Below are 25571 nucleotides of genomic sequence, written 5' to 3' on the forward strand. Positions count from 1 at the left end.
AAATGAGCTTATTAAAATAAACATTTAATGCCAACAGCACCGGTCTAATATATGTCAATACGACTACAAAGAAACCTTACCAGTTATAGTTATTTTGGCTTTGAACAAAACACATACAGTGCTTTCTTCATTAAGGCTGCCCCAATATAAGGGCTGGTGACAATTCTGACCAAATAAATTGAATTTTATGCAGCAGGAATCATTTGTTCAAGAGAAGAATAGTGACTTTAAATGCTGATTAGATAAAGATGCCCCAGTGTTTCTTGAAGTAAGTCATTAATTTGAGTTAAAATCAAGAATAAAAGACAACAAATTAGTCACTATGTCATTAAAGTAGATGCAGTATTAACCCACTTGGGCCTGGTTTCCTTCCTGTCTCTCTACCATTGCTTCAATAATTTAGCACCTGTAAAATTTTAATGACCAGCATTCTTTTTGAAAAGGTCTTATTTAATGATGTTTCAAACAGGCAAAGATCACAGGGAATCTCTTCCCATCCACGTATTCCGTCTTACACATAATCAAGAGGTTTGGTGAACCGGGAGCCAGGAAGTAGCCTCACATTGTTTGGATGTAAAATATTTTAGAGAAGAACAGTAGCATTACTCGGCACCAGGAAATGAAAAAATGAAATGAAAATCGCTTATTGAAAATCGCTTATTGTCACGAGTAGGCTTCAATGAAGTTACTGTGAAAAGCCCCTAGTCACCACATTCCGGCGCCTGTCCGGGGAGGCTGGTACGGGAATCGAACCGTGCTGCTGGCCTGCTTGGTCTGCTTTATAAGCCAGCGATTTAGCCTTGTGAGCTAAACCAACTCCTGTCACGAGTAGGCTTCAAATGAAGTTACTGCGAAAAGCCCCTAGTCGCCACATTCCGGCGCCTGTTCAGGGAGGCTGTTACGGGAATCGAACCATGCTGCTGGCTTGCTTGGTCTGCTTTCAAAGCCAGCAATTTAGCCCTGTGCTAAACAGCCCCTAATTCCATCAGTTGTCAAGAGTTCCCAGTAAAATTCTTCAAGTATTACCGGTACAATAAACGTTATTACCTTCCGATTAAGTACACCCAGCACTGACCTACGATGAGTATACACCTTTGCAATTGATAACCGTAACTTGGAATTAAAACATTAATATAATGTTCTTCCAAAGGGACAGAAGCTGACTCAAATAGTTATGACAGAATTTTCTAGAGGAGTTTTCATACCTAAACATAATCACTTCCCTGCTTTCCTGAAAGGGCATTCTATTCTGGGATACATAGAATCATAGAATTTACAGTGAGAAGGCGACCATTCGGCCCATCAAGTCTGCACCAGCATTGAAGCTCACATATCTACCCTATCCCCGTAACCCAGTAACCCCCCTTAACATTTTTTTTGGACACTAAGGGCAATTTAGCATGGCCAATCCACCTGACCTCAAACAAACCATTGTTTGCAGCAAACTACACAGCCTTCAGAACAGCGACCGTGACACCACACAACCCTGCCATGGCAATCTCTGCAAGACATGTCAGATCATCGACATGGGAACCACCATTACACGTGACACCACCCACCAGGTATGTGTACATACTCGTGCAACTCGGCCAATGTTGTCTACCTCATACTCTGCAGGAAAGGATGTCCTGAAACGTGGTACATTGGCGAGACCATGCAGACGCTGTGACAATGGATGAACGGACATCGCACGACAATCGCAAGGCAGGAATGTTCCCTTCCAGTCGGGGAACACTTTAGCAGTCAAGGGCATTCAGCCTCTGATCTCCGGTTAAGCATTCTCCAAGGCAGCCTTCAGGACGCGCAGAATCGTCGAACAGAAACCTATAGCCAAGTTCCGCATACATAGGTACGGCCTCAACTGGGACCTTGGATTCATGTCACTTGGGCTTTCAAAATCCTACCAACTGTCCTGGCTTGAGACAATTCACACCTCTTTAACCTGGGATTACCCCTCTCTCTGGATCTGTAAAGACTTTATTACCTGCAAATGCTCGCATTCAAAGCATCATCTTGCATCTTTGACTATGTCTATATATACGTTTCTGGAACATACATCTTCATTCACCTGAGGAAGGAGCAGTGTGCCGAAAGCTAGTGATTTGAAACAAACCTGTTGGATTTTAACCTGGTGTTGTAAGACTTCTTACTGTGCTCACCCCAGTCCGCGGCATCTCCACATCATGCAATCATTTTAACATTGCTTCAAACAGTCGTTCCAATGTTTGTCCATTTCCTTTTCTGTTCGTAGTTACTTTAAATCACTAAAAATTTGATTTCAATGTCCCAACATCCCCATTTTCACAGACACATTCAAGAAGGGAGTCACAAATATTTTTGGAGGGCGACCTGTGGGCCCTCCTGCATGAACGTGAGATGAGCACCACCTTGATGATCCCCTGGGTGGGGAAGCACTGCTGGAAAATAAATCAAATGAGCTGACCAGGGCTGAAGCAAAGTAACAAACCCTGTGCGCCTGTTAACAAAATAAATCCAACCAAAAAAAAAACACTGCACATCTATTTTTCTTTCGAATGCTGTTCAACTTGCTAAACATTTCCACCATTTTTTATTGTTGCTTCATGGTCTTTAAAATGACAGATTTGTTTATTAGTAATGTTAAATTGATCTCTCAGCAACAGCTGTCCATGAGGTGTTAAGCTTTCAGGGCTGCCTCCTGCCAGGGTGTACCGACTTGAGACAGGTGGCAGGAATTTTAAATGAGGGATGGTCAGCTGCTTTCAGCAGATCAGAGACTATAAAGGCCATATGTGTCTGTTTACTCAGGAAGCCACCCAGCAGCAAATATGTTGACAAACTCCTTCAGTCTCTGCCGGTCAGGGAGTCAGGCTTTAAACAGCGGAATGCCATAAAGTGAGTCATACAACAGCAGGCTGCAAGAGGATATAATTGCTCAATGACACATTTCTATGCCTGCAAAGCTCCCTCAGAAAGTAATAATCAAGCACCAGAAACCCCTACACAAGCTGGAACCCTGACACCTGCTCTGCTTGTACACCACGTCAAAGGTGAAGCGGCAATGTAACAGAACGGAGGTATATTATGTAAAGGGATATGACCCTTGCCATCTGCATTTTCATTTTTCCACGGTTCTTGTGCACTGTTGGTAACTGAACCTTGTTAGTGCTTTGTTACTGTTTGATGCATAATTATTCCATTTTTATTGTTAGCTGAATTAAAGTTTAACTGCAATTCTTCACTGCTCTTGTTTTTGACACTATCCACCTATCATGGTGCTTGAGTTTGCCGCCCCCAGCAAACTGGGGGCACAATATGTACACAATATGACTGAAAATTGCTCACGTCACTGAAATCGACAGGATGGGGGGAGAGGCAGAGCGGTAGTTTAAAGGTGATGGCTAATCGTTAACTGAACACTATTTTAATCCAGTGTCATGACGCTCACCCTGGTCAGTTCAATCTTGTTTATAGCAACGCTTCAGGGTCCTTGTCTGCTTCCCACAATTCCCAGATACAGCTGCCACTTGTGCCCAGCTCTTTGTCTAACTGACAAACTATACTTTTTAAAACATAATACGTTTACCCACTGGGGTCGGTCCTGTGTCCCTCGTGCCCTCGCCAATTGCTAACATTGTGCATCCAATCTTCACCATTTTATAACAGGAGAGATATTGAGAATCAGGAGTTGCTGGAACAGAATGTCAAATTAAGTAATACAGATGGTGAATTACATAACAGTGAGCAGGTGAGAATTATGGAATCACTACAGTGCAGAAAGAGGCGATTCGGCCCACCATGTCTGCACCGACCCTCTGAAAGGGTACCCTACGTAGGGTCAGGGCCCCACCCTATCCCTTGAACCCAGTAACCCCACCTAATCTTTTGGACACTAAGGGCCAATCCACCTAACCTGCACATCTTTCGACTGTGGGAGGAAACCAGAACACGACGCAGGCACGGGGAGAAAGTGCAAACTCCACACAGATACCTGAGGCCGGACTTGAACCCAGGTCCCTGGAGCTGTGTGGCAGCAGTGCTAACCACTGCGCCACTGTGCCGCCCAATGGAGCACTGTAAGAAAGAATTGAAGGAAAGAGAAAGGATCAGCACTTACAACTTCTCTTCGGTCACATAACAGGAGGCAAATGTCACCCTCCTGACTTTTATGATAACCCTGAACCCATGTAACAGGGCTGCCCCATCACAGAACGCCAAATACATGTGTTTTCAATTCATTGAGAGTTAAATTCAATATTGGTAGGAACACAGTAAAGGCATTAGTGGATTAAATACGCATTATATTCCTGGTCCGATTTTCTTTTCCATGTTGCGATGTATTACAGGTGACCAATCTGCTACTATGCCTACACTGAAGAAAGATTTCGCCCCATTTGGGTTACAACAACATGAGTGTTTGCACTTTCCTGCCAGTGATGGTGTGTATAGCATCAGTCTTCTCAGCAACTTAGCCTCTTCTTCAGAGACCACTGGCTTCAAACCACATTGCCTTCGAAGTTTTGCAAAATGACTTTGTGAAAAATTCTCCATTTACAGTTTAAAAAGGGAACTGACTACATCTGTGTAGCCTGGCTCAATTATCCTTTGTCCTTTAACCCCCTTTCACAGGGAAACAACAGGTCCCTCTTCCAAACATGATTAAACCTGGCTCCCCGAGCAAAATGTGTAACGGTTCATACATGAAATGTGGAATATTCGGGAGACATTAGCATCTTTAGGAAAGGAGAAGATGAGAATATAATAAAACAGCTTCTTTCCTTGGGAAGCAGAATTAGCTGCAAATCATCAGAGCATTTGGACGTGTCAGGAGTATCAAGCAATGATACTATGCTAGTACAAGCCAAACAGTCAAACATGATAAGAAACACTTTCACGTATCTCTTTAATTATAAAAAGTGACAAGAGGAAATTTATCCTCTCTAATAAATTGGATTGTTGCCCATGATTCTGCAAGAGACTCTCGCAATTCGTATCCCAATTAAAGTAGTGAAAATACCTCTGATTCTTTTCAAAAACAACTTTTTCATGGAAAAAACATGTTTGGCAAGCCTGTTTCAAAAGTTGCCCATTAGCAGGGGACTTGGCAAGAATCAAATCAGAATATATACGCCACACAAATTAGGCTCCATATTTTCAGTGATGGAAATGTCGCCTTGGATTCAAAAAGTTGGGATAGAATTCTTCACGTCCCCAAAATGGGTGGCATGTGGAGGGGGGGGGGGGGGGGGGGGGGGGGATGACAGGAGGCCTAGAAATTGGTTTCGGAGGTGGAGGGGAACGGCAGGAGGCCCAGAAATGTGTTTTTTGCCTGTGTAAATTTACAGAGAGATCTTGCGCTAGTGTCCACCATGGTGGGTCAGAAAACCCACCAGAGGCCAGCGTGAACCTCATTTGCATCCAACTAATGGGATGCAGATGAAGGCCAGACACTCCTCGGCCAGGTTACCCACGATGCTGGCAGGAAAGCACGCCTACGTGAAATTCGTTTGGAAAAACGTGGCATGCAGGTGTTGGCACTTATTCGAACAATGCCTGGGCTGCCTCCGGAGTTCAGGATGGGACCACCTGCAAACCTGGCAGAGAGTCAGGGGTTAATCTGCAGCTGGATCTTCCAGATCAGGTGTCCTGGAGGGGACCTAGTTTCCAGCTTCGGAATGTTCCATCATCCAGTCTCAGAGTGCACCTGGAGATCCATCTTAATTTTCAGGTGGTTCACCTTCTTTCTTTCATAGTGGGTCAGTGATGTTGGACACCTTTTCAATGTGGCACCCGGATGCAATGGCAGTCTGAGCACCATCCAGGCCTGCCCCACCACGCAATACCATGTAAAACACCTGGGTGCATAATTAATTAAGTCGGGGTCGGGAAACTTGGCATGTTTCCCCGCTAGCCTCTGCATTGGGAAAGACTGTTCCCATCACTGCCACAGTACTTAGTCTCAAAATAGGAGAATTCGGCCCGTGTTCTTGCCATGCACACACAATTCTGTTGTAGGCTGCGCCAGATGCCATTTTGGGTAGATCAGTAGCTCCGGCACTCAAAGCTAGATCATGTCGTTAGTTAGCAGGTAGTGCTGATTTGACTCCAATGGTGCCATTTTTTACTTCAACATTCTAGCTAATTCCCTTTCTTACTCTGTGCAGGTGAAGATGCATTCAGCAGCAAGGAAGACCTCTACCGTCTGCAGTGCTATTTAAAGGAATTATCAATCATTCTCAGAATTGGTTGATGATTGATTTCTACAGATTGCTGTGCTGAGCTTGTAGAAGTGGTTGGTGGTTTGTCCAGTCATTTAAAATTAGTGAGGTTGTCAGGGAATAGTGTGTGAAGGCCTTGGGTCTCACTTCAAGGTGTGTTTATACCACTTGTTCCAAATGACTGGCTCTCGCATCTATCTTGTATCTCCTTGGCTTGCAGCATGACAAGGAGAATAAACAAAGGGAGTAAACAAAGGAGGATCAGCTACCCGGAGAAATGGAGGGGGAAGGAGGGTTCTCAGAAGGAGTCCATTACTACACATGGTTTTCAGGGAGCAATCGCTACCTTTATTCATAGCTGGGTGGTGAAGATATCTCACCTGCTAATCCATTGTGTTGGCTTGGGTGGGATGCTTATACAATTCAAGGAGTGTTACGTTCCAGGGGTTTGGCATGTTATCCTTTGGCTACGTTTAAACTGCTCAGAAACTTCCAGGACTGCCATCATGTGATCATTCCCGACCATTTTATCAGTCCTGCCATTTGTCCCTTTTTTCGTTGAATAATTTTATAAAGTAGCGAGGCTGATGTATATATCTACATATTTTCCTTCCGGTCTCCTGGATGAGACAATACTAAATTTTGATCCTCAGAAGTTAAGCATTGATCATGAGGGAGGGAAAGCAAGAAGATAAGAAACTTGGATGGCTGTTCTCTCGTTCTTGGGTGGACGGATCAAAGCAACAACGGCAGAAGTCTGATAACAGATGACCTTTATTCTGTCAGGCAGGGTTGGCGTATGCCACAAGAAATCCCCAAAAAGGAACCAGTATTTTCCCTATCTGTTCTTGAAGTGCTTACTCACCTTGAAATGGAGTTCAATAGGCAGCACCAACTCTCCTAAATCTTAACCCAATTGGCTGAGTTTTGTGAAATTTAGTGATGGGTGTCAAGTGGCTTTTCCAAAGGAGGTTATCATATTTAAGTCTCTACCTCTCCTCATTTGATGGCTACTTACAATTTGAGGCCACTGAAAGGTCACTGATCATGGAGATGATTATTTCTAGTCCGTTAGAATAACACTATTGCAGACATCTCATGTAAGGAAAAGAAGCAAACTGACATAACCTTTGGCTTCACCATTATAGCCATCGTGTCTTGCAATGAGCTGTAATACTTGTTGATGGAAAAGTTACTTGTTTTCCAGTATTTTAAAATTAAACTTGATGATCCTTGGTAAGGCAGTTAAACTAAATAAAGAATATCAGAAAAAAACAAAGATGGTGAGGGTGAAGAAGGGACATTGGGACATGGATAGATCTTGGAGACTGTCCAACTCAGATAAGATGGAGTTTAAACAGCTAACAAAATTCTACAAATATATTTATCTGGAAAGTTGACCACAGGGCCCTTCATGTGATGGAAATTTACTCAGGGAAAGAACAGCTTTCTGAGCAGATTCAAACGTTATAGTTTAAACAAAGAGCAACATTTGGATTTCATGATTTTAAGAGGAGTTTACAGAACAGTGTGGCATATCAATATAGTAACCCTGGTTCTTCCCTTAAAAAGGGCTATGAATGCTGAACACATTGGAGACCTTTACTGCAGTCCAGAGGCAGACCTCCGGTTTTGGGGGCCTCATACTCTCCCTCTTTTGCTCCCGCTGGCCGCTGCTCCCCGATTCCCCAAGACACAACACCAGTTATTGCCTGGTCTTCTTTTCACCTCCCAACTGCTGCTCTGCTCACCTTTCACTCGGATGGCTGGGCCTTGAGGCTCAACCTTCGACAACCATGTCTGCTCTTGGTTGGTTGCCTGGCTGCAGCTGCAGCTGCCTATCTCGCCTGATGGCCTCTATTCATTTTGGTTGGTTGCACATCCGACCTCCTCAGCCCTAGCCTGGAGGTCAAGAGTCACCCCGATCCCTCAATAGCTGTTGGCTAGTGCCTCCTCCTCCCCTCGCTGAAGGCTTTGCAGGCTCGCAACCTGACGTTAATTCAGCAACCTCACTACCCACTAGACTGAATGCCAGAAACCTGGCCGCAGCTTTGCACCTTTATTCAAATAAAGTTCAGAACTTCACACCAATTCAGGGGATCCGTGTCTGAACTTCTCTAAGTCTCTATCACTTCTCAAACATTCTGGAAAATTGGTTTCCCGCTCGAAAGAGGAGTCCATCAATCAGAACCCAATGTTGTTCTGCATTGCCTGCTCATGAGCTCATTCTTGAGCCAATCAGCAAATTTAGAGCTACCAAGGCTCTGTTTGGTGTTCCCATGGTGCTCCCTCCACAACAATCACCTCTCCGTATGAGGCCCCCAGATTGGGCAACGCTGTGTGTTTCATTATAAATCTGCCTCTGGTGCAGTCAAAAGAGACCATCATTTCAGTTGGGAAGAGAAACCCAAATGTGTGTGAGCAGCAGAAACCTGGCAGAATGTTTGCAGGAGAATCTGCAATCGACATGAGCTGGCCACTTCAGGTGATTGTATGACTAAACTTACTGGAAATATATTTGAGCATTCTGATGCCAGATTTTGTTGAAGCATTTATTTGCTTGGCATACAGTAAGAAAGCAGTTTTTAAGTTTTCTTTTACTTTCACAACCTCTTAAATCTGTAACCATTTAAAATCCATGCCCATTTTAAATTTGTAATCGTGCATACAAATAAACCATAACCCAGTAAGTACAACAACCTTTTGAGCAATCATTTGAGCTCTCCCGGGTCATAACAAACTGAGCCTGAGTGAGTGTTTTAAAACAACGAAACAGACACTAGAAGTACTTAGATGTGCACTTGCGATCCCAACGCATACAAGGCTTCGGGCCAAGTGCTGGGAAATGCGATGAGCAGCGTTTTTGTTTTTGAGCAGCGCAGACTTGATGGGCCAAAGGGTCTTTTCTGTGATATATGATTCTATGCCCACGACTAGATATGTATCTGTCTGGTCAGCATTGCTACCAAAATGATAAATCTTCTCCTGATATCTGTGCACAATGTTATTATCAAAGCGCAAACTAGGAATGGAACTTTGGACTTTCCTCAAAAGGATGGAGAATCATCATTAGCAAAATTGCATCTGAAATATTAATGCAGTACGATTATCTTTCTACTCTAAGGAAAATCTAAGCATCAAAACCTTGGCCGGGATTCTCCCCTACCCGGCAGGGCGGGGGAATCCCAGCGTGATGGAGTGGCATGAACCACTCCGGCATCGGGCCGCCCCAAAGGTGCAGAAGTCTCCGCACCTTTAGAGGCCAAGTCCTCACCTTGAGGGGCTAGGCTCGTGCCTGAGTGGTTCCCGTCCCGCCGGCTGTCGTGGAAGGCCTTTGGCGCCACGCCATCTGGGGCTGAAGGGACTTCGCCGACCGGCGTAAGTCCGCGCATGCGCCGGAGCATCAGCGGCTGCTGACATCATCCCCGTGCATGCGCAGGGGAGGGGGTCTCTTCCATCTCCGCCATGGTGAAGACCATGGGGAAAGCGGAAGGAAAAGAGTGCCCCCACGGCACAGGCCCACCCACCGATCGGTGGGCCCCAATCGCGGGCCAGGCCACAGTGGGGGCACCCCCCGGGGCCAGATCACCCGGCGCCCCCCCCCTCCCCCCGCCCAGGATCCCGGAGCCCACCCACGCTGCCTGCTCCCGCCGGTAAGGTAGGTGGTCCACGCCGGCGGGAGAGGGTTGACAGTGACGGGACTTCGGCCCATCGCGGGCCGGAGAATCGCCGGTGGGGGCCCGCCCATCGGCGCGATTCCCACCCCCGCCGAATCTCTGGCGGCAGAGAATTCGGGACACGGCGGGGGCGGGATTGACGCCAGCCCCCGGTGATTCTCCGACCCGGCGGGGGGTTGGAGAATCCCGCCCCTTATTTTTAACCCTGATTCAACATCCTATAGTATTACAAGTATTACAAAATTAAAAAGGAAACATTCTATGTGCTGCTTTGTTTGTGGCACCTCCTGCTATTTCCTGCACTTATTCAATGCTTACCCTGTACATCCACCTGAATAGGATTGCTCCAATCACTCCAGAACCCTGGTCCATTACGACGTTTACAGCGAACAACTACTATGTAAGAAAGGTCACTCTGCAAATCACGAAGGATCAAAGAGTTTTCCCAGACATTCTTAACCTATCACATAGAATAAACAATGGGTTAGAATCTTAAATGCTATTAAATTACATTTTATTTCAGAGAATCATAGAATTTACAGTGCAGAAGGAGGCCCTTGGAAAGAGCACCCTACCTAAGCCCACACCTCCACCCTATCCCCGTAACCCCACCTAACCTTTTTTGGAAACTAAGGTCAATTTAGCTTAGTCAATCCACCTAACCTGCACATCTTCGGACTTGTGGGAGGAAACCAGAGCACCTGGAGGAAGCCCACACTGTCATGGAGAGAACGAGCAGACTCCGCACAGGCAGTGACCCAAGCCGGGAATCAAAGCTGGGGCTCTGGAGCTGTGAAGCAACTGTGCTAACCAATGTGCTACCGTGCTGCCCACATGTGCACTTGTGATCCCAATGAAAAGTATTTTATAAATTGTGTGATTGTTTTGCATATATGTATTTTACAACATGCAATGATGTCATTGAGCGCCTTACCATAAACATAACAGTTAGACATTATAAGGCAAAAAGTAGGATTAATCTAAAAGTCACAATAAAAAACATTGACCTGAATTTGTACACATCCCTGCGATACTAAATTACATTCTAACGAGCGTTGCATGGCATAAGGTGGACATCTGCCTTCACTTAGGAGGAAGACTTGCCTTGGAGAGCTGTTGGCCAATCTGATTGGCCAACAGCTCTCCAGTTCCTCCAGGCACTGAGCTGCAGTGTCCACAAAGGCATGACAGGGATCTGCCTGGAACTAATTCCTAGGACCCGGTAGACAGGTAAGAGGCAGGGGGCCTAGAGCAAGGAGCAAGGAGCATAGGGAATGTCTGAGGTGACCACCAGGGGTGCAATCAGGGTCTCAGGGAATAGGTCGGGGTGAAGGAGGTCTGAAAGTTACTGTGTCTTCTGATGGAGGTGCAACCTACCACAACTTCCCGCCTGAGAGAACAGTTTTATTCCGACCGACTCCCCCCAACTCTCCCAGTCTAAAGTCGGATATCCCATTGACAATGGCGGGCCACCGGCACCACCAAAACACATGGCGGGGTGGTCAGTAAATCCCACCCTATGTGCTCATATGTCTCAGTTTCCACCACTTTATCAGGGTGAAAATCCTGCCTGATGATTCTATGTGGTCTATGGAAAGATGGCTTTGTTGAGATTGATAGTCTTCTTCTCTTCTTCAATGATCTCTCAAGCATTTGAATGCATTGGTGTACCAATTTGCTGTATTGCAGAGCAATAGAATGCATATTGTCACATGTAAAGCAGATGTGTAGAAAGTAAGGAAGAATAAAAGACACGCAAATCTGACTCGCACACATGTACTTTGTAATAAATAACAACAATTTACATTTCTACAGCACTATTAATGGAGATGAATACCCAGACGTATTTCACAAAGGTGTAAAGAAAATCACTTCAAGGTTGGGTGCACAGGGCTGAGGAATATATTTTTAACTGTTCATTTCAAAATAATCTGCAACACTGAGGAGGGAAAGACAACAAAGGAATAATTTAAAAGAAAAGTAAAGGTACCTTCCAGACTCTTTCTGGGATGCCTGTTGAGTATTTTACTTCAAACTGGACCAGAAACGGTTCAGGTTTTGGACCTGTCCAACTTAGATTGTAAAATCCTTCAGGTGTCATTTGAGTTTGAACATTTAATGGTGGATTTGTCTGAACTGCAACATACAAAGTATTGTTACAGTGAAATTAACCTTACTGGCTTTCAGACTTCAAAACCATCATTTATTTCCAACAAAGCCCTCAATCTAAATACTCTTCCAAGTGTGATATAGCTTGTTGTATACTTCCAGCACTTCTTGTTATTATTTCAGATTCCCAGCATCCTTTTATATTTTTACCTCTATTGGATATGTTGCTTTTGCTTCCATTCTCAGTACACCACTGCCAGACCTCTCAAACGTAGCCCGCAGGCCAATTGTAAATCCTACTGCTAACCAGGTAAGAGAGTAATTGTAAACACTACTGTTAACCACGTTCAATAGTGAACTCAAACATTTTTTTAAATAGCATCTGTATTTTTTTCAGGCATATTTTCACAAATTTGTTTCCTTTTAAGGGATAGCAGGCAGATGGCGGAACGATTCTGGGGCTGATCATCAACCTGTTGAGCTGCATTGAACGTTCCTTCCACAGCCAGTGAGACCTGGTGTGGGACGTGAAACCAGAGCTTCTGGTCCAGGGGTAGGGACACTACCACTGCCCAACAAAACCTCTTTCCACCTCTGTGAATCAGTTCAAAATAATGTGTGGTGCAGTTACTCATTGGGCCAGTAGGAGAGCTCTCACATCAATATCTTTTCATATTGCTGACACATCTGGATTAGTTTAAGCACTAAGATGGAATGCAGAATGGAGCAACCCACTGCTGAGTCCACCATTGATCAGAGCCGAGTATCTCCCTTCTGACCATCAAAACTATTTTGGCAGGTCTGCAGAAGATGCTGTACCAGGAATAAAAACTGAAGAATTTTCCCAACAGATAGGAAAAAAACATGTGAAAATTTCCCATCATAAATACATGAAAATGGCATTTGCAAAGAAGGATATATGACCATGACCAGTTCCTCTATTATTTTAACGCAACAGCTGTATTTTTCAATGTTTTATAACTTTTCTTCATCTCTTTCAAGTTGCTTCTTCGATCTCCATTTCTCGTCTACTTCAGTTTCCTATCGAGGTCATCTCATTTTTGGTAGTTACACTTGATGTTTTGGCAGATATAATAAATAGTGCTTATTTTGTAGAACATGGCTGAGATTTGTCAATTTGTGATGCTACAATATGCTAATGGTTTTGCATAAAACACTGAATTGACATGCATGTCTCCTGTCATTTGAAATAACATAATATACCAAGCCATTCAACATTGATATGTATCACTGTTTTCAGAAAAACTGAACATTTCAAAACTGATCACTCGAAAATGTTCAGTTCAGAGGCAAAACTGACCACAGAATTAGTAATAATGTGCCATGCATAAATTGCTAAATGTTTCTCCCTCTCACTCTTTAATGTTCCATAGTTTCTGTATTATAGAGTGGGGTTCTCCAATTACCGACGGCGAAATCACGTTCAGCGACTGGCCGGAGAATCCGGTTTTACGCCATAATCGAGGGCGGTGCCACTTTTTGGATGCTCTGTTCCCTCAAAAACGACTTAATCGGCGAGTACGCCGCACACCGTTGGGGCGGCTTCAGGACATCACCTGAGGCCCTCCCGTGATGCTCCGCCCCCCGATGGGCCGAGTTCCCAATGGCGTCAGTCGCTTTTTCTCTCAGTTTTTGGGGATCTCGCGTGGCCGCTGCAGACTGTGTCCAGCACCGTCACAGTCAGGGAGGGAGCTGTTCCGCTGGCAGGGGAAGCTTCGGCAGAGGCTGGGGGACGGATGGGGGGTGGTCTGAAGCTGGTCAGGTGGTTACAGGGGGGGCATTATCTGGCACACCGGGTCCGTGGGCGGCTGACGCCATGTTGTACAGCACGGCCGCCACAGGCCGTCGCCGTACACGTCCATGGCCACGGATTCGGCCATTCTCCGTCCGCATCTGCAGGTAAAGCCTGGGAGTTTACGTGACATGGCTGCTAGCCCCCCACTGTGCGGAGCACTGGTGAGGGGGAGGCGCCGACATTTTGATTGTAAGACCAGACACTTCCTCTGGAAATAGCCTCAAAATCGGAGAATCCAGCCCATAGTTTTCCATTCAAACCCAATTCTCCCACATTTTTTTAAACCAGTAGAATTCTTTGAGTTAATGAAGAGAGTAAGTCGATGTACTGTTATCTACTTTTTGACTATAACTACACTATAATTCTTTACAATGCTACCACTTTACTGAAAACTCATTTTTAAAATATAGGTCACAATTGCCCATGGGATCCTTAATAGAAACCATCTGCATTAATTTAAAGAAACAATATTCTTTTTAAATCAATTTGACCACAAAAATAGCATAGCATTATTGTGGAATAGAGATTCCATTCCCAACACCACTGAGTTTCTAGTATCAACTGTCCACCAAAAGGGGTTACCAGCAGAAGCCAGAGAGGAAAGGAAAATCAGTGAGGACATCAAATTTTAAGCATAGTTTTTGAACCTCCCAGCAGTGTGATCTGAAATTCAACTGGCACAATGAAAACAATAAAAGATACCCAAATGTGTTGGTTGCACTTGACATTTAAGGTATGAGGGGAAATACCGTTTACCTTCAAGAATAATACAAATAAACAGAATTTGCTACATTGTCCAGTTTTCTAGGGCACATGTACATCACTGCGCTTGGTCATAACTACAGATCATTTTTGATCCATTGGCTCTGGTTTATCTAACTGATAGAGTTGTGACTCACACAGTATAATATGGTAGCATATTCCAAGTAGTTACTGTAATTTTCTATTAAACTTCGGGTTTTCCTCAAAGCTGAAACCAGCTGATTCAAATTATTATCTCCAACTGTTCTCAATTAGACCAGGGGGAGTTAAGGTTCAGTTCTTAATAAACATGGGTACGTCACAAAAGTACCAATAATTTGTGTCTCACTCAAATAGACTCTAGAAATGCCTGGCCAAATGGAAAAATGATTTCAAAGTAGTTAGTGTTCATCTTTAGCCAGCCAGTTGCTGAAAGATAGTATGAGAGCTAATCTTTACTCAGCCTTACACTTATTAACTGAGTTGAAAATTATAGGCATACACCTTCTAACCACACCTCATTTCAGTAAATGTCTTTGTATATGTGCTCAAGTGAAACCTCAGTTACTGCCCACTACCTGCAGACAATAGTATACATTTAAAAGTTAGGGAGATATTCCTGTAAAATATTAAACCATGCAACAGAGATGAGCCAGAATTAAGTGTTCAGATATCTCCCTTTATGATATTTACAAACCTCTTCTTCCGACAATGGGTAGGCTTTAGAAGCTCAATCTGGCATCATCTAATTGCTATTTCTTGAGTTTCCTAATTTTCTCTACTGTACATTTCAAACTTAGTTTTGCGCACAAGAGCATTTACAAGACGTGGCATTGCAGGAACATAAAACTTTGAGGTCTCTCCAGACTTACCTACATTAATAGGTGTGATAGACATTAAAGGTGACTGGAAGGTTTCAGAATTAGAGATCAATTCTATCCACGTGAAATACTTGCGATTTAGGTCAATGGAAGATATATTGCACTTAATTATGTGATGCTGCAAACAGTTATTAACAAACATTGACAAGTTGCCTTCCTTCTGGTCAAATGATCTGTAAATGACAAAAGCAAGAGCAGCTTAGGTATTAATCCTCATGGAATGGGGAAATCACAGATAGCCTAATTTACTCTTCGAGGTGGCAAACCACAAGATCTTAAATAAAACAGAAAATGTTGGAAACACTCAGCAGGTGAGGTAGTATCTATAGAGAGAAGTTGGCATTTCAGGTATGGGCCCTTTGTCAAAACAAAATGTTTGTTTTTGATTAAAAGACTCTGCTCAAATGGTTCTGATATGCACATTCACACACAAGCAATAATCAATTGGGTGATGTGCAAGAGGGCTGCCAGTGTTTATGAAACAGTGAAAAACAGCAGAAAATGTCAAAGTAGAATGAGTCTAGTGTCCCACTACGACCATTAAATTGAGAGCTTAAAATTGTTCTGTAGTTTTAAAGGCAACGTTATTCAAACAAATTCAATACTTTTCTGTGGTTGTAAGAATTAATTATTTTTAAAGGAGCTGTATTCAAATTTAACAAGATTTTTTTTCAGCTGGGAACACACAAGCTGATTGAAATTCCTGGTCCAGTCCAGCCTGATATGCAAACTGCCAAGATCGTTCATTACATTGAATATACTTTGGTCGTGTAAGTGGAACATGGGTCGTGTAAAACAGAGTTAACAGGCTCAGGTAGCTAAACTAAGTTTGTTGTGACCCTCACAAGCAGCACTCAGAATATATACAAAGGTTACCTGCTACCGACCTCCCCTTCACCTCAGATTCTTGGTGACTGCTCCACCCCGTGGCCAAAATCTTCTGTCCTCGTTCGAGGCAGGGATTTTCCAGTGCAACTGAGAGTGATTGGAGTTTTGGAATGCCAAATTTTTCATTCTCACTCATAATGGGTCCTTCCACGGACAAGACTGGATAATCCCGCCCATATCAATTTACAGCCCGCTTAGTTATTCAATGCTGCTGGTTTGCAATCAATGTTATTCATCTCCTCTTGCTCTCTACTACTAAAAGGTGACAAATCCTATTTTAACTGAAATTAAAGTCACCATGTGAAGAATTACAGGTATATACATTTACATCCCATCACCCAGTGCACACGCTGAACAGTTTTGGGAAGTCTCGCAACAGATGGTTAGCAGATAACACTGCCGCAAACAGTCTTCAGCTTCTTCCCTGTCCTCAGAGATCCTTGGTCAGCTAGGCTATGTTAACAAATCATAACAAATGTTAATCATAACAAATCGTTTGTTAAATTAAAGCTAATTTACTTACAGTGCATCCAAATAGTGCATTCTGTACTTTACAAAGTTGTTGATCTTCCAGTCACTTGGCTTCACGTCACAGGTCAAATGTGTAAAGTTTCCAGCTGTCCAACATTTAATGTTCACTCTGATACCTGAAAAGTATGGATTGATTAAAACAAAATCCCGTGAAAACTGAGACCAACCAAAGCCAGGGAAAAGGCATTTTGGCCTCTTGATAAGATGATCTCATGGGCTCCCTAAAAGTTCAGTGGAAAAACACACCAAACAATGGGAAAATACACCATATTAAGCAGGAACACCCTGGGTTAGATTTTTCTGCCTAGCCCGCCTCAAGATTGCCACGCTCGAGATGGAAACCATGTAAAGGTTCGATGACCTCTGGCGTGAATTTCTGGTCGCTGGGTAAGCACGGCTGAAAGATCCTGTCCCTTGTTTCATTATTGGCCTGCTCAGCTTGGATAGCCATAGATGTTCCAATTAGCATTTGTGACCCCCAATAAAGAAAAGAAAAATCAGGATTCCTGCTCCTCGTTGCAACAACAGAAATTCCTGCTAACAAAATGCAGATTCAATGGAGACAGGATCAAGTTGGGTCCTCTATCGTCCTGTCATGTGAGAATACCTTTAAGAAATGGATGTTTATCAAATAGCTGCTGTGATGTCAGTGTGTGGGTGGAGCTGAGCTGTGACTCTGCTTTTACTTTTGCTTTGAGCTGGAGGGTGCCTGTGTGTTTTAGTTTTATTTTCAGAGTTGAAGAAGCTGCAATCACAGCAAGAAGGTGCATTGACCTCTCTCTGCAATCTAAAGACTGTCTCCAGATCATTTGAGGATTTCAAAGTAATACCTGTTTCTGTGGAGAATTTAGACCTGCTGTCTTTCTGTAAAAAGGGTCTTATAGATGCTGTTAGAAAAGTAATGAAGGGTTACTTATATAATATTGTATCTGTGGGGAATATTGGTGATGATAGTTGTTAAGACGTTTACTGTGGGCTGATAAAGTGTTAACTAGATTCATAAATAAACATGGTTTTGTTTTAAAAGTAGTTTAGATCTCTGTTGCATCATACCTGTAAAGGAGGCCCTTGTGCTCCCCATAACCACAATCTATTAAAAGTCATGGGTCAGGTGAACTCCATGATACGCTTTGGTGTTCTCTAAACCCTGGCCCATAACAAATTGGGGGCTCATCCGGGATAAAAGTCTATCTATTGGGTTGGCTTTGTGAACTTAAAGACAGTGAGATGTGATCATATTGTGGTTGCTTTTCAGGTGTGGTATTCCAGTTTAAGTGGGGAGTGTGTTTTGGACAATGGCTCTTTCAGAGGCTCTGAAGTTTTTAGGGTTGGAGAGGATCACATGCAGTACCTTACAGACAGAGACTAAAAATAGGCTTTTAGATTTGGCAAAAACATTGCAGTTACCATTACCTGACAGAATACGAAAAGAGGTACTTACAGCGCTAGCTGAGCATTTAAAATTGCCTGAGATACAGTCTGACTCATTAGAACTGTCTAAAATTCAGTTACAGATTAAACACCTGGAACATGAGAAAGAATTAAAGCAGCTTGAATACGCATGAGGGACAAAGAAAGGGAGAGAGAAGAAAGAAACAAAGAAAGAATAGCCCTTGCAGAACAAAAAGAGAGAGAGGAAGGCAAAACGAGAGAGAATGGGAGATACAGATCAGGGAAAAGGAAAAGGAGAGAGAAGAAAGAAACAAAGGAAGAGAAAGGAAGGAGGGAAAAAGAGAGAGAGTTTGAACTTCAGGAAATGGCCATGAAGCATGACAGTCAGTTAAAATTGGTGGATGTAAAGGGAAATGTACAGTTGAATGATAGTGATGAGGATAGTGAGAAAGGGTGTCATAGTCGAAGGCTTGGTGTCCAAGCATTGCCAAGGTTTGATGAGGAGGTAGAATACTTTTTCATTTCATTTGAGAAGGTAGCTAAACAAATGAAATGGTCACATGACACGTGGGTATTACTGAATCAAACAAAGTTGGTAGGTAAAGAAAGTTATGAAGGGTTACTTATAGAATACTGTATCTATGGGGATTATTGGTGTTGATGGTTGTTAAGATGTTTACTGTGGGTTGATAAAGTGTTAACTAGATTCATAAATAAATATGGTTTTGTTTTAAAAGTACTTTAGATCTCTATTGCATCCCACCTGTAAAGTAGGCCCTTGTGCTCCCCATAACCACAATCTATTAAAAGTTGTGGATCAGGTGAACTCCATGATACACTTTGGTGTTCTCTAAATCCTGGCCCATAACAGTCCATAATCAAGCAGCTTCACAACGCGTAATCAATAAATTCACCCATAAAAAATGGCCACTTGAATAAGTTACTAGGGCCACAAAATCTGGTTGCATTGCATACATAGAAACACACATACAAAATAGAAGCAGGGGAGGCCCTTCGGCCCTTTGAGCCTGCTCCACCATTCAGTATGATCATGGCGGATCATCAAGTTCAATACCCTAATCCCGCCTTCCCCCCATATCCTTTGATTCCTTTAGTCACAATTCCTTCTTGAAATTTCACAATGTTTTTGCCTCAACTATTTATTGTGGTAGCACAGAGCATTGATCAGACCACATCTGGGGAATTGTGTAAAGTATTGATCTCCTTATTTAAGGAAAGATATTAATGCATTAGAAGCAGTTCAGAGAAGGTTTACTAGACTAGTACCAGGAATGGGTGGGTTGTCTCATGAGGAAAGGTTGGACAGGTTAGGTTTGTATCCACTAAATTTTAGAAGAGGAAGAGGGAACTTTATCAAAATAATTAAAATCCTGATGGGTATTGACAGGGTGGATGTGAAGAGGATGTTTCCTCGTGTCGGAGAATCTAGAACGAGGGGTCTCTGTTTAAAAATAAGAGGTTGCTCATTTGAGACAGAGATGAGGAGCCTTTTTTCTTGGTGGGTAGTGAGTCTCTGATACTCTATTTCTGAAAGGCAGTGGAAGCAGAGTCTTTGAATATTTTTGATGCAGAGCTAGATAGATTCTTGATTAACAAGGGAGTAAAAGTAACCGGGGGTAGGCAAGGATGTGGGATTGAGGTTACAATCAGATCAGCCATGTTCTTATTGAATGGCAGACCAGACTCGAGGGTCTGAGTGGACTACCCATGTTCTTAATTCATTTCTTGGCTCTTTTAAACTTGGCAAAATCTACCCGGAGTGATGCTCCATTTAGTGAAAGTCTTGTTCCTTCACTTCAAATCCAGTTGCTCCCAGTCATGGGTATGGATATATTTGCCTTGGCCTGAAGAATGAGCAATGGTAGCGCAGAGAAGGGCAAGCTGCTTGCACATAAAGGAGGGGAATGATCATAATAATATGGCAATGTTTGTCAAACACCACAGTCAAACCATTAAGTTTCACTCCAAAGGATTAAAGTTACAAACTCTGAGCAATTGATAAAAACAAACAAGGCATTTTGCACCTCGAAAGTTCATGTGTTTTGTGATGTAGGTGCTAAGGAACAAAATACAGTAGATCAAGCGCTAGGTAGTAATGATGCCTGTGATTACATACAGCAGTATTCTTCAAAGTCGGGGGCGCGACCCGACGGGTGTCGGGAGGGACGCGGAGCCATTTTCCGTGGTGCTCCCGATCACGCAAATCCCCACGCAGCAGCCGGCTTTCCATAACGCCGGCTGAAAGCGGCCGCGAACATGTTTTTTAAAAAAATCGGCCACATTGCGCATGAGTGCACGATGATTTGCACATGCGCGCCGATAGCTTTTTGTTTTCCAAGTTCTGTAGTGGTTTTTAATCATTTATTCATTTTTTATTCATTTAATTTTTATCTTTTTCATTTATTTTATTCACTTTACTTTTTTTACAAGTTCAGGGGGTTTATTCATTTTTTTCATTTATTTTACTCAATTTATTTTTAATTTTTTTTTACAAGTTCGGGGGGGGGGGGGTGTTATCTGATAAAATTTACAGGAAAAAAATTCAGAACTTTGGACAGTTGGAGACTCCATACTTTCCGACACCAGAAGGCTTCACCTTCATTCAACAGGATCAATTGGAGGAGCGTGTACGAGGGCCAAAGGGACCCAAAATCATTTCCTCCATTTTTGTCAGCAGCAAACAAGGTAAGAGAAAATGGTGGGGCGCGCAGGTCGGCCGGCGTGGGTCGCCAAGGTCGGACGGCGTGGGTCGCGAAGGTCGGTCAGGTTGGGTCCCAAAGGTTGGCCGGTTGGTACAAATGGGTCCCCGGAAAAAAAGTTTGAAGAACACTGACATACAGGACAGTGCAGTAGTATCCGATTGCCCAGAGTGAATACTCAGGTGACATATATTCCAGTGGAGTCCAGTAAAATGGGGGATGTGACAATTAGACAAGTAGGAAAAGGTGTGGCAAGTTTAAATATTGGATGAATGTTCAGGATTTCAACCAAGAAACAAGGGGCGGAATTCTCCGACCCCCGCAGGGTCGGGGAATCGCCCGGGGCCTTCGTAAATCTCGCCCCCGCTGTGGCCGGAATTCTCTGCCACCCGGGAATCGGCAGGGGCGGGAATCGGACCCCGTCGGTCGGCAGGCCCCCTGCGGCGATTCTCTAGCCCGCAATGGGCCGAAGTCCCGCCGCTGTCAGGCCATCCCTCGCTGACGTGGTTTAAACCACCTCTGTGCCGGTGGGAGCCGGCGGCACGAGCGGGCCCGGGGTCGTGGGATCGGGATCAAAGCTGGGTCCTCGGCACCGTGAGGCAGCAGTGCTAACCACTGTGCCACTTTGCCGCCCCTGACCTTGCAGTTGTAATCCCAACAGGCAAAAAGTACATAGATCTTCAATAAATTACATTATGAAATAATGGCCTCAGAACAGTCCCCGAATAGAACTAAAAGCTGAAGTCCATATGGCCATGAGGTTCTGGTAGCTGCCAATAAAAATGAGGATAAACGAACAAGAGAGGTCAAGCAAAGCAAAGGGAGAGAGTGTTTACTCTGATGTATCAGAAAAGGGCAGCCACCCTAGTCACATGCGTGGATTTGAACCGAAATAATATTTGTAAATGGGATTTACAAGGCTAAAGTGAGGTTAGTTGCTTGGAGATTTGAAGAGTGACTGGATGATACAGATGTTAGAATAGACTCTCCCACAGCTGGAAAACTAATCTTAAAATTCTTTCCGATGTTTTGGCACATATGCAGAGGTGTGTAGCTCAATGACATAAAAGCCACTTTTCTGTTTTGAAGCAGCCCAAAGGGGCAGCAGATGGAAAAGCAACTAAACAAATGCAAGTAATTAAGATCTCACAATGTTTTATTGTTTCATAGTATCATCGAATTTACAGTGCCATTTGGCCCATCGAGTCTGCACCGGCTCTTGGAAAGAGCACCCCACCCTAGCCCACCCCTCCACCCCATCCCCATAACCCAGCAACCACACCCAACACTAAGGGCAATTTTGAACATTAAGGGCAATTTAGCATGGCCAATGGAATGTGTTAAATAAGATTAGGGTAGAATTTAATACTGGGAGCCAATCGTGTGAGTCCTTTAAATTAGTTTTGGTATTAAGCAGGATAGGTCTGGAATAACTTTAAATCAACTACCATGTTTAGCAAACGTTACTCTCATCCACTAATTGTACTAGGTCATCACAGAAAGATCATGGGCGGGATTCTCCGACCCCCTGCTGGGTCGGAGAATCGCCGGGGGCCGGTGTCAATCCCGCCCCCGCCGTGCAATTCTCCTGCACCGGAGATTCGGCGGGGGCGGGAATCGCTCCGCGCCGGTCGGCGTGTCCCCCCACCCCGGCGATTCTCCAGCCTGTGATGGGCCGAAGTTCCGCCGCTGTCATGCTTCTCCCGCCGGTGTGGATCAAACCACCTACCTTACCGGCGGGGGCAGGCAGCGCAAGCGGGCTCTGGGGACCTGGGGGGGTGTCTCCACGGTGGCCTGGCCCGCGATCGGGGCCCACCGATTGGCGGGCGGGCCTGTGCCCTAGGGGCACTCTTTTCCTTCCGCCTTCGCCATAGTTTTCACCAAGGCGGAAGCGGAAGTGACCCGCTCCCCTGTGCATGCGCGGGGATGATGTCAGCAGCCGCTGACGATCCAGCGCATGCGCGGACTTCTGCTGGCCGGCGAAGTCCCTTCGGCCCCGGCTGGCATGGTGCCAAAGGCTTTCCACGCCAGCCGGCGGAGCGCCAACCACTCCGCGGGGGCCTAGCCCCTCAATGTTAGGGCTTGGCCCCTAAAGGTGCGGAGACCTTCGCACCTTTGGGACGGCCTGACGCCAAAGTGGTTCATGCCACTCCATCATGCCAGGACCCCCCGCCCCGCCGGGTAGGGGAGAATCCCGGCCCATTTTGTTCTGTCAAAAGAGACAAAGCCATTGCAAAGTTTGATTTGTCAATTAAACTGGTTTGACACATAGATTAGAGCAGCTGGTAGTTTTGATTTACGTTAAGTGCAACAATGACAAACCCAAAACTAGAGTATCGTTTTAGGGCAAATAAAAATGTTGTAAAAATTAAAACTTTAGAAATATGTGCTTAATTTCCTACCCTTATGTGACCCAGAGGCTAGTCATGTTTAGCAATCTTCCTGATTGGTATGTAAGTGCAGCTGGTTTAGTTTCTTATTGGTGAAAATGGGAAATGTGTGATTCTTTAGCTCGGGAAGCTAAGAAATTAAAAAGATTGTTCAAACACTGTCTCTTGTGGAGGCAGTGAATCAAGGATAATATGTCAAATATTTTAAGTTAAATCTGTACAATGGATATGTTGATCATTATATACCCATTGAATGTTTTGTAGATAATTGCTCATTATGGGATAATGTACATTCTACGAAAAGTGTGAATGAGAAAATATTGCAGATGGACTTTGCTTGTGTGAAACAAATGTGGAGAGAAAGGAACTCTCTAAAATTAAGTGGATGCAATTCATCAATTCCCCCCAAAAATGTGTACACAACAAAATTGGTGGGGGTCCTAGATGAAGGGTGTCTCACAATACTTCTCTGTATAGAGTGTGATTTGTTTTGAAACTTGGATTTTATACTCTTGTTAATTATATATTAATTGTGTTTAATTGTGAGCAAATTGTAGGCTTTAAATGGAAACTCACTTGAGCCCTATAAAAGACAGACTAAAACTATGGGTGTTGGGTATACAAATAAATATTTTAAAAATGCATAAAATCTGGTTCTAATTCTATCCTTCAACAACTGGATTACTGGATCACAACACTCTGCAGCAAATCTTATGTGCAACCTCATCCTCTCGTGGGTTAGGATACCGGACCAGATGCCAACATCTGTTAGGATGCGGGATAAGAACGCCAAACAATTTTTTAAAATTTTGTAAAACTCTTGAGGAAAGGATACTTCAACTCATGAGTGATGACTCTGACCAATAGGAATATTTTATGGCAAACCAACCTTTAAACACAGAATTAGCTGTATGAGCATAAAAGAAAATAGCTTTACAATTATCACTTAAACAGTTCTTATACACAAGGAAACACTTAAACCTGCTATCTATACCTGCTACTAACTCCAATTAAGCAATCTAATACAGTTCCAATGCCATTTATAAATAAATTTAATAAACAGATTACTTGTTCATTGTGTCGAGACTTTTGAAGGCAGAAACCCTTTCAAGATTAGAACCAGTGCACTTCTGCTCAACCTTGCAGCATTTGGCAAAACTACTTTTCAATTTAAAATCCTTCTTCCTTGTCAGACTCAAATCCTATGGCAAACTCCAAAACTACAGACAGACCTGGTTTCTCCCATTAATTACATCATCTGTATCCCACTAACATGTTACAAGACCTGCTTAGCTAGGACTAAATACAACCCCTCATTAATGATCTACTTTCAAGGGAATCTACAGCCTCCTCTACAAACATACCCTCACGCCCTCCGCAGGGACCCCTGTGATAGGGGGACCCCCCGTCCTGCCCACGGAGAGGTAAATGTATTCCAATCACTAAGTGCATTCCAATCACTGAAGTGTGCAATTTCACTGCACTTGTCTCTCTTTGATGTAGTCAATGTTTACAAACATTGGACAGCCACCACTTGGGCCACTGAACCGTGAAGGCAGATGAATGAATCAAAGATGCAGATGGTTTGTACAAGCTGTTGCTCGCAGACCACCACTAGAAAGCTATGAATGGCTTGCAGCTAATGGATGTTGCCTAATATGGATTTCTGATGTTGCCTGATATGGATCTATGTGGCACTTGATCAAAAGATTTTGGAAATCCAGGTATACCACAGCTATTGATTCTCCTTTATTAGCGAGATCCTCAAAAAATCTGATAAATTTTTCAAGCATTGTTTACTAGCATAAAACAATATTGATTTAGAAAAACAGTGAATGGTTTCAACAACGATGTGGAGATGCCGGCGTTTCAACAACTGCATTGTTCAAATTTCCTTAATAATGGATTCCAGCATTTTCCCAAAGATTGATGTCAGGCTAACTGGCATTTAGTTTTCAGTTTCTCTCTCTCTCCTTTCTTAAAAAACTCCTACATTTTACAAATTCTAACCCAATCGGATTGTTCCTGAATCTAAGGAATTTTGGAAATCATAGCTCATGCGTCCATATCTCCAATCGCAGAAGGTGCAACACCTGCCCCTTTACCACCTTCCTGCTCACCATCCAAGGGCCTAAAAACTCTTTTCAAGTGAGGCAGAGCTTCAAATGCACCTCCTTCAATCTGGTCTATTGCATTTGCTGCTCCCAATATGGTCTACTCTACATTGGA

The 25571-nt window shown here is 43.7% G+C and overlaps 1 protein-coding gene across 1 annotated transcript in view; it reads right to left on the bottom strand.

Moving 5' to 3' along the window:
- lepr (leptin receptor) overlaps positions 1-25571 on the bottom strand; it is a 158093-nt gene that overhangs the window by 80736 nt on the left and 51786 nt on the right. Inside the window, exons 4-7 of the mRNA XM_038793503.1 lie at positions 16833-16956; positions 15413-15594; positions 11865-12010; positions 10193-10334 (exon numbers count right to left, since the gene is read on the bottom strand). Coding sequence (XP_038649431.1) covers positions 10193-10334; positions 11865-12010; positions 15413-15594; positions 16833-16956 — 594 coding nt within the window. The remainder of the gene's footprint in view (positions 1-10192; positions 10335-11864; positions 12011-15412; positions 15595-16832; positions 16957-25571) is intronic.

Source organism: Scyliorhinus canicula, chromosome 4 (genome assembly GCF_902713615.1).
Source record: "Scyliorhinus canicula chromosome 4, sScyCan1.1, whole genome shotgun sequence".
NCBI lineage: Eukaryota > Metazoa > Chordata > Chondrichthyes > Carcharhiniformes > Scyliorhinidae > Scyliorhinus > Scyliorhinus canicula.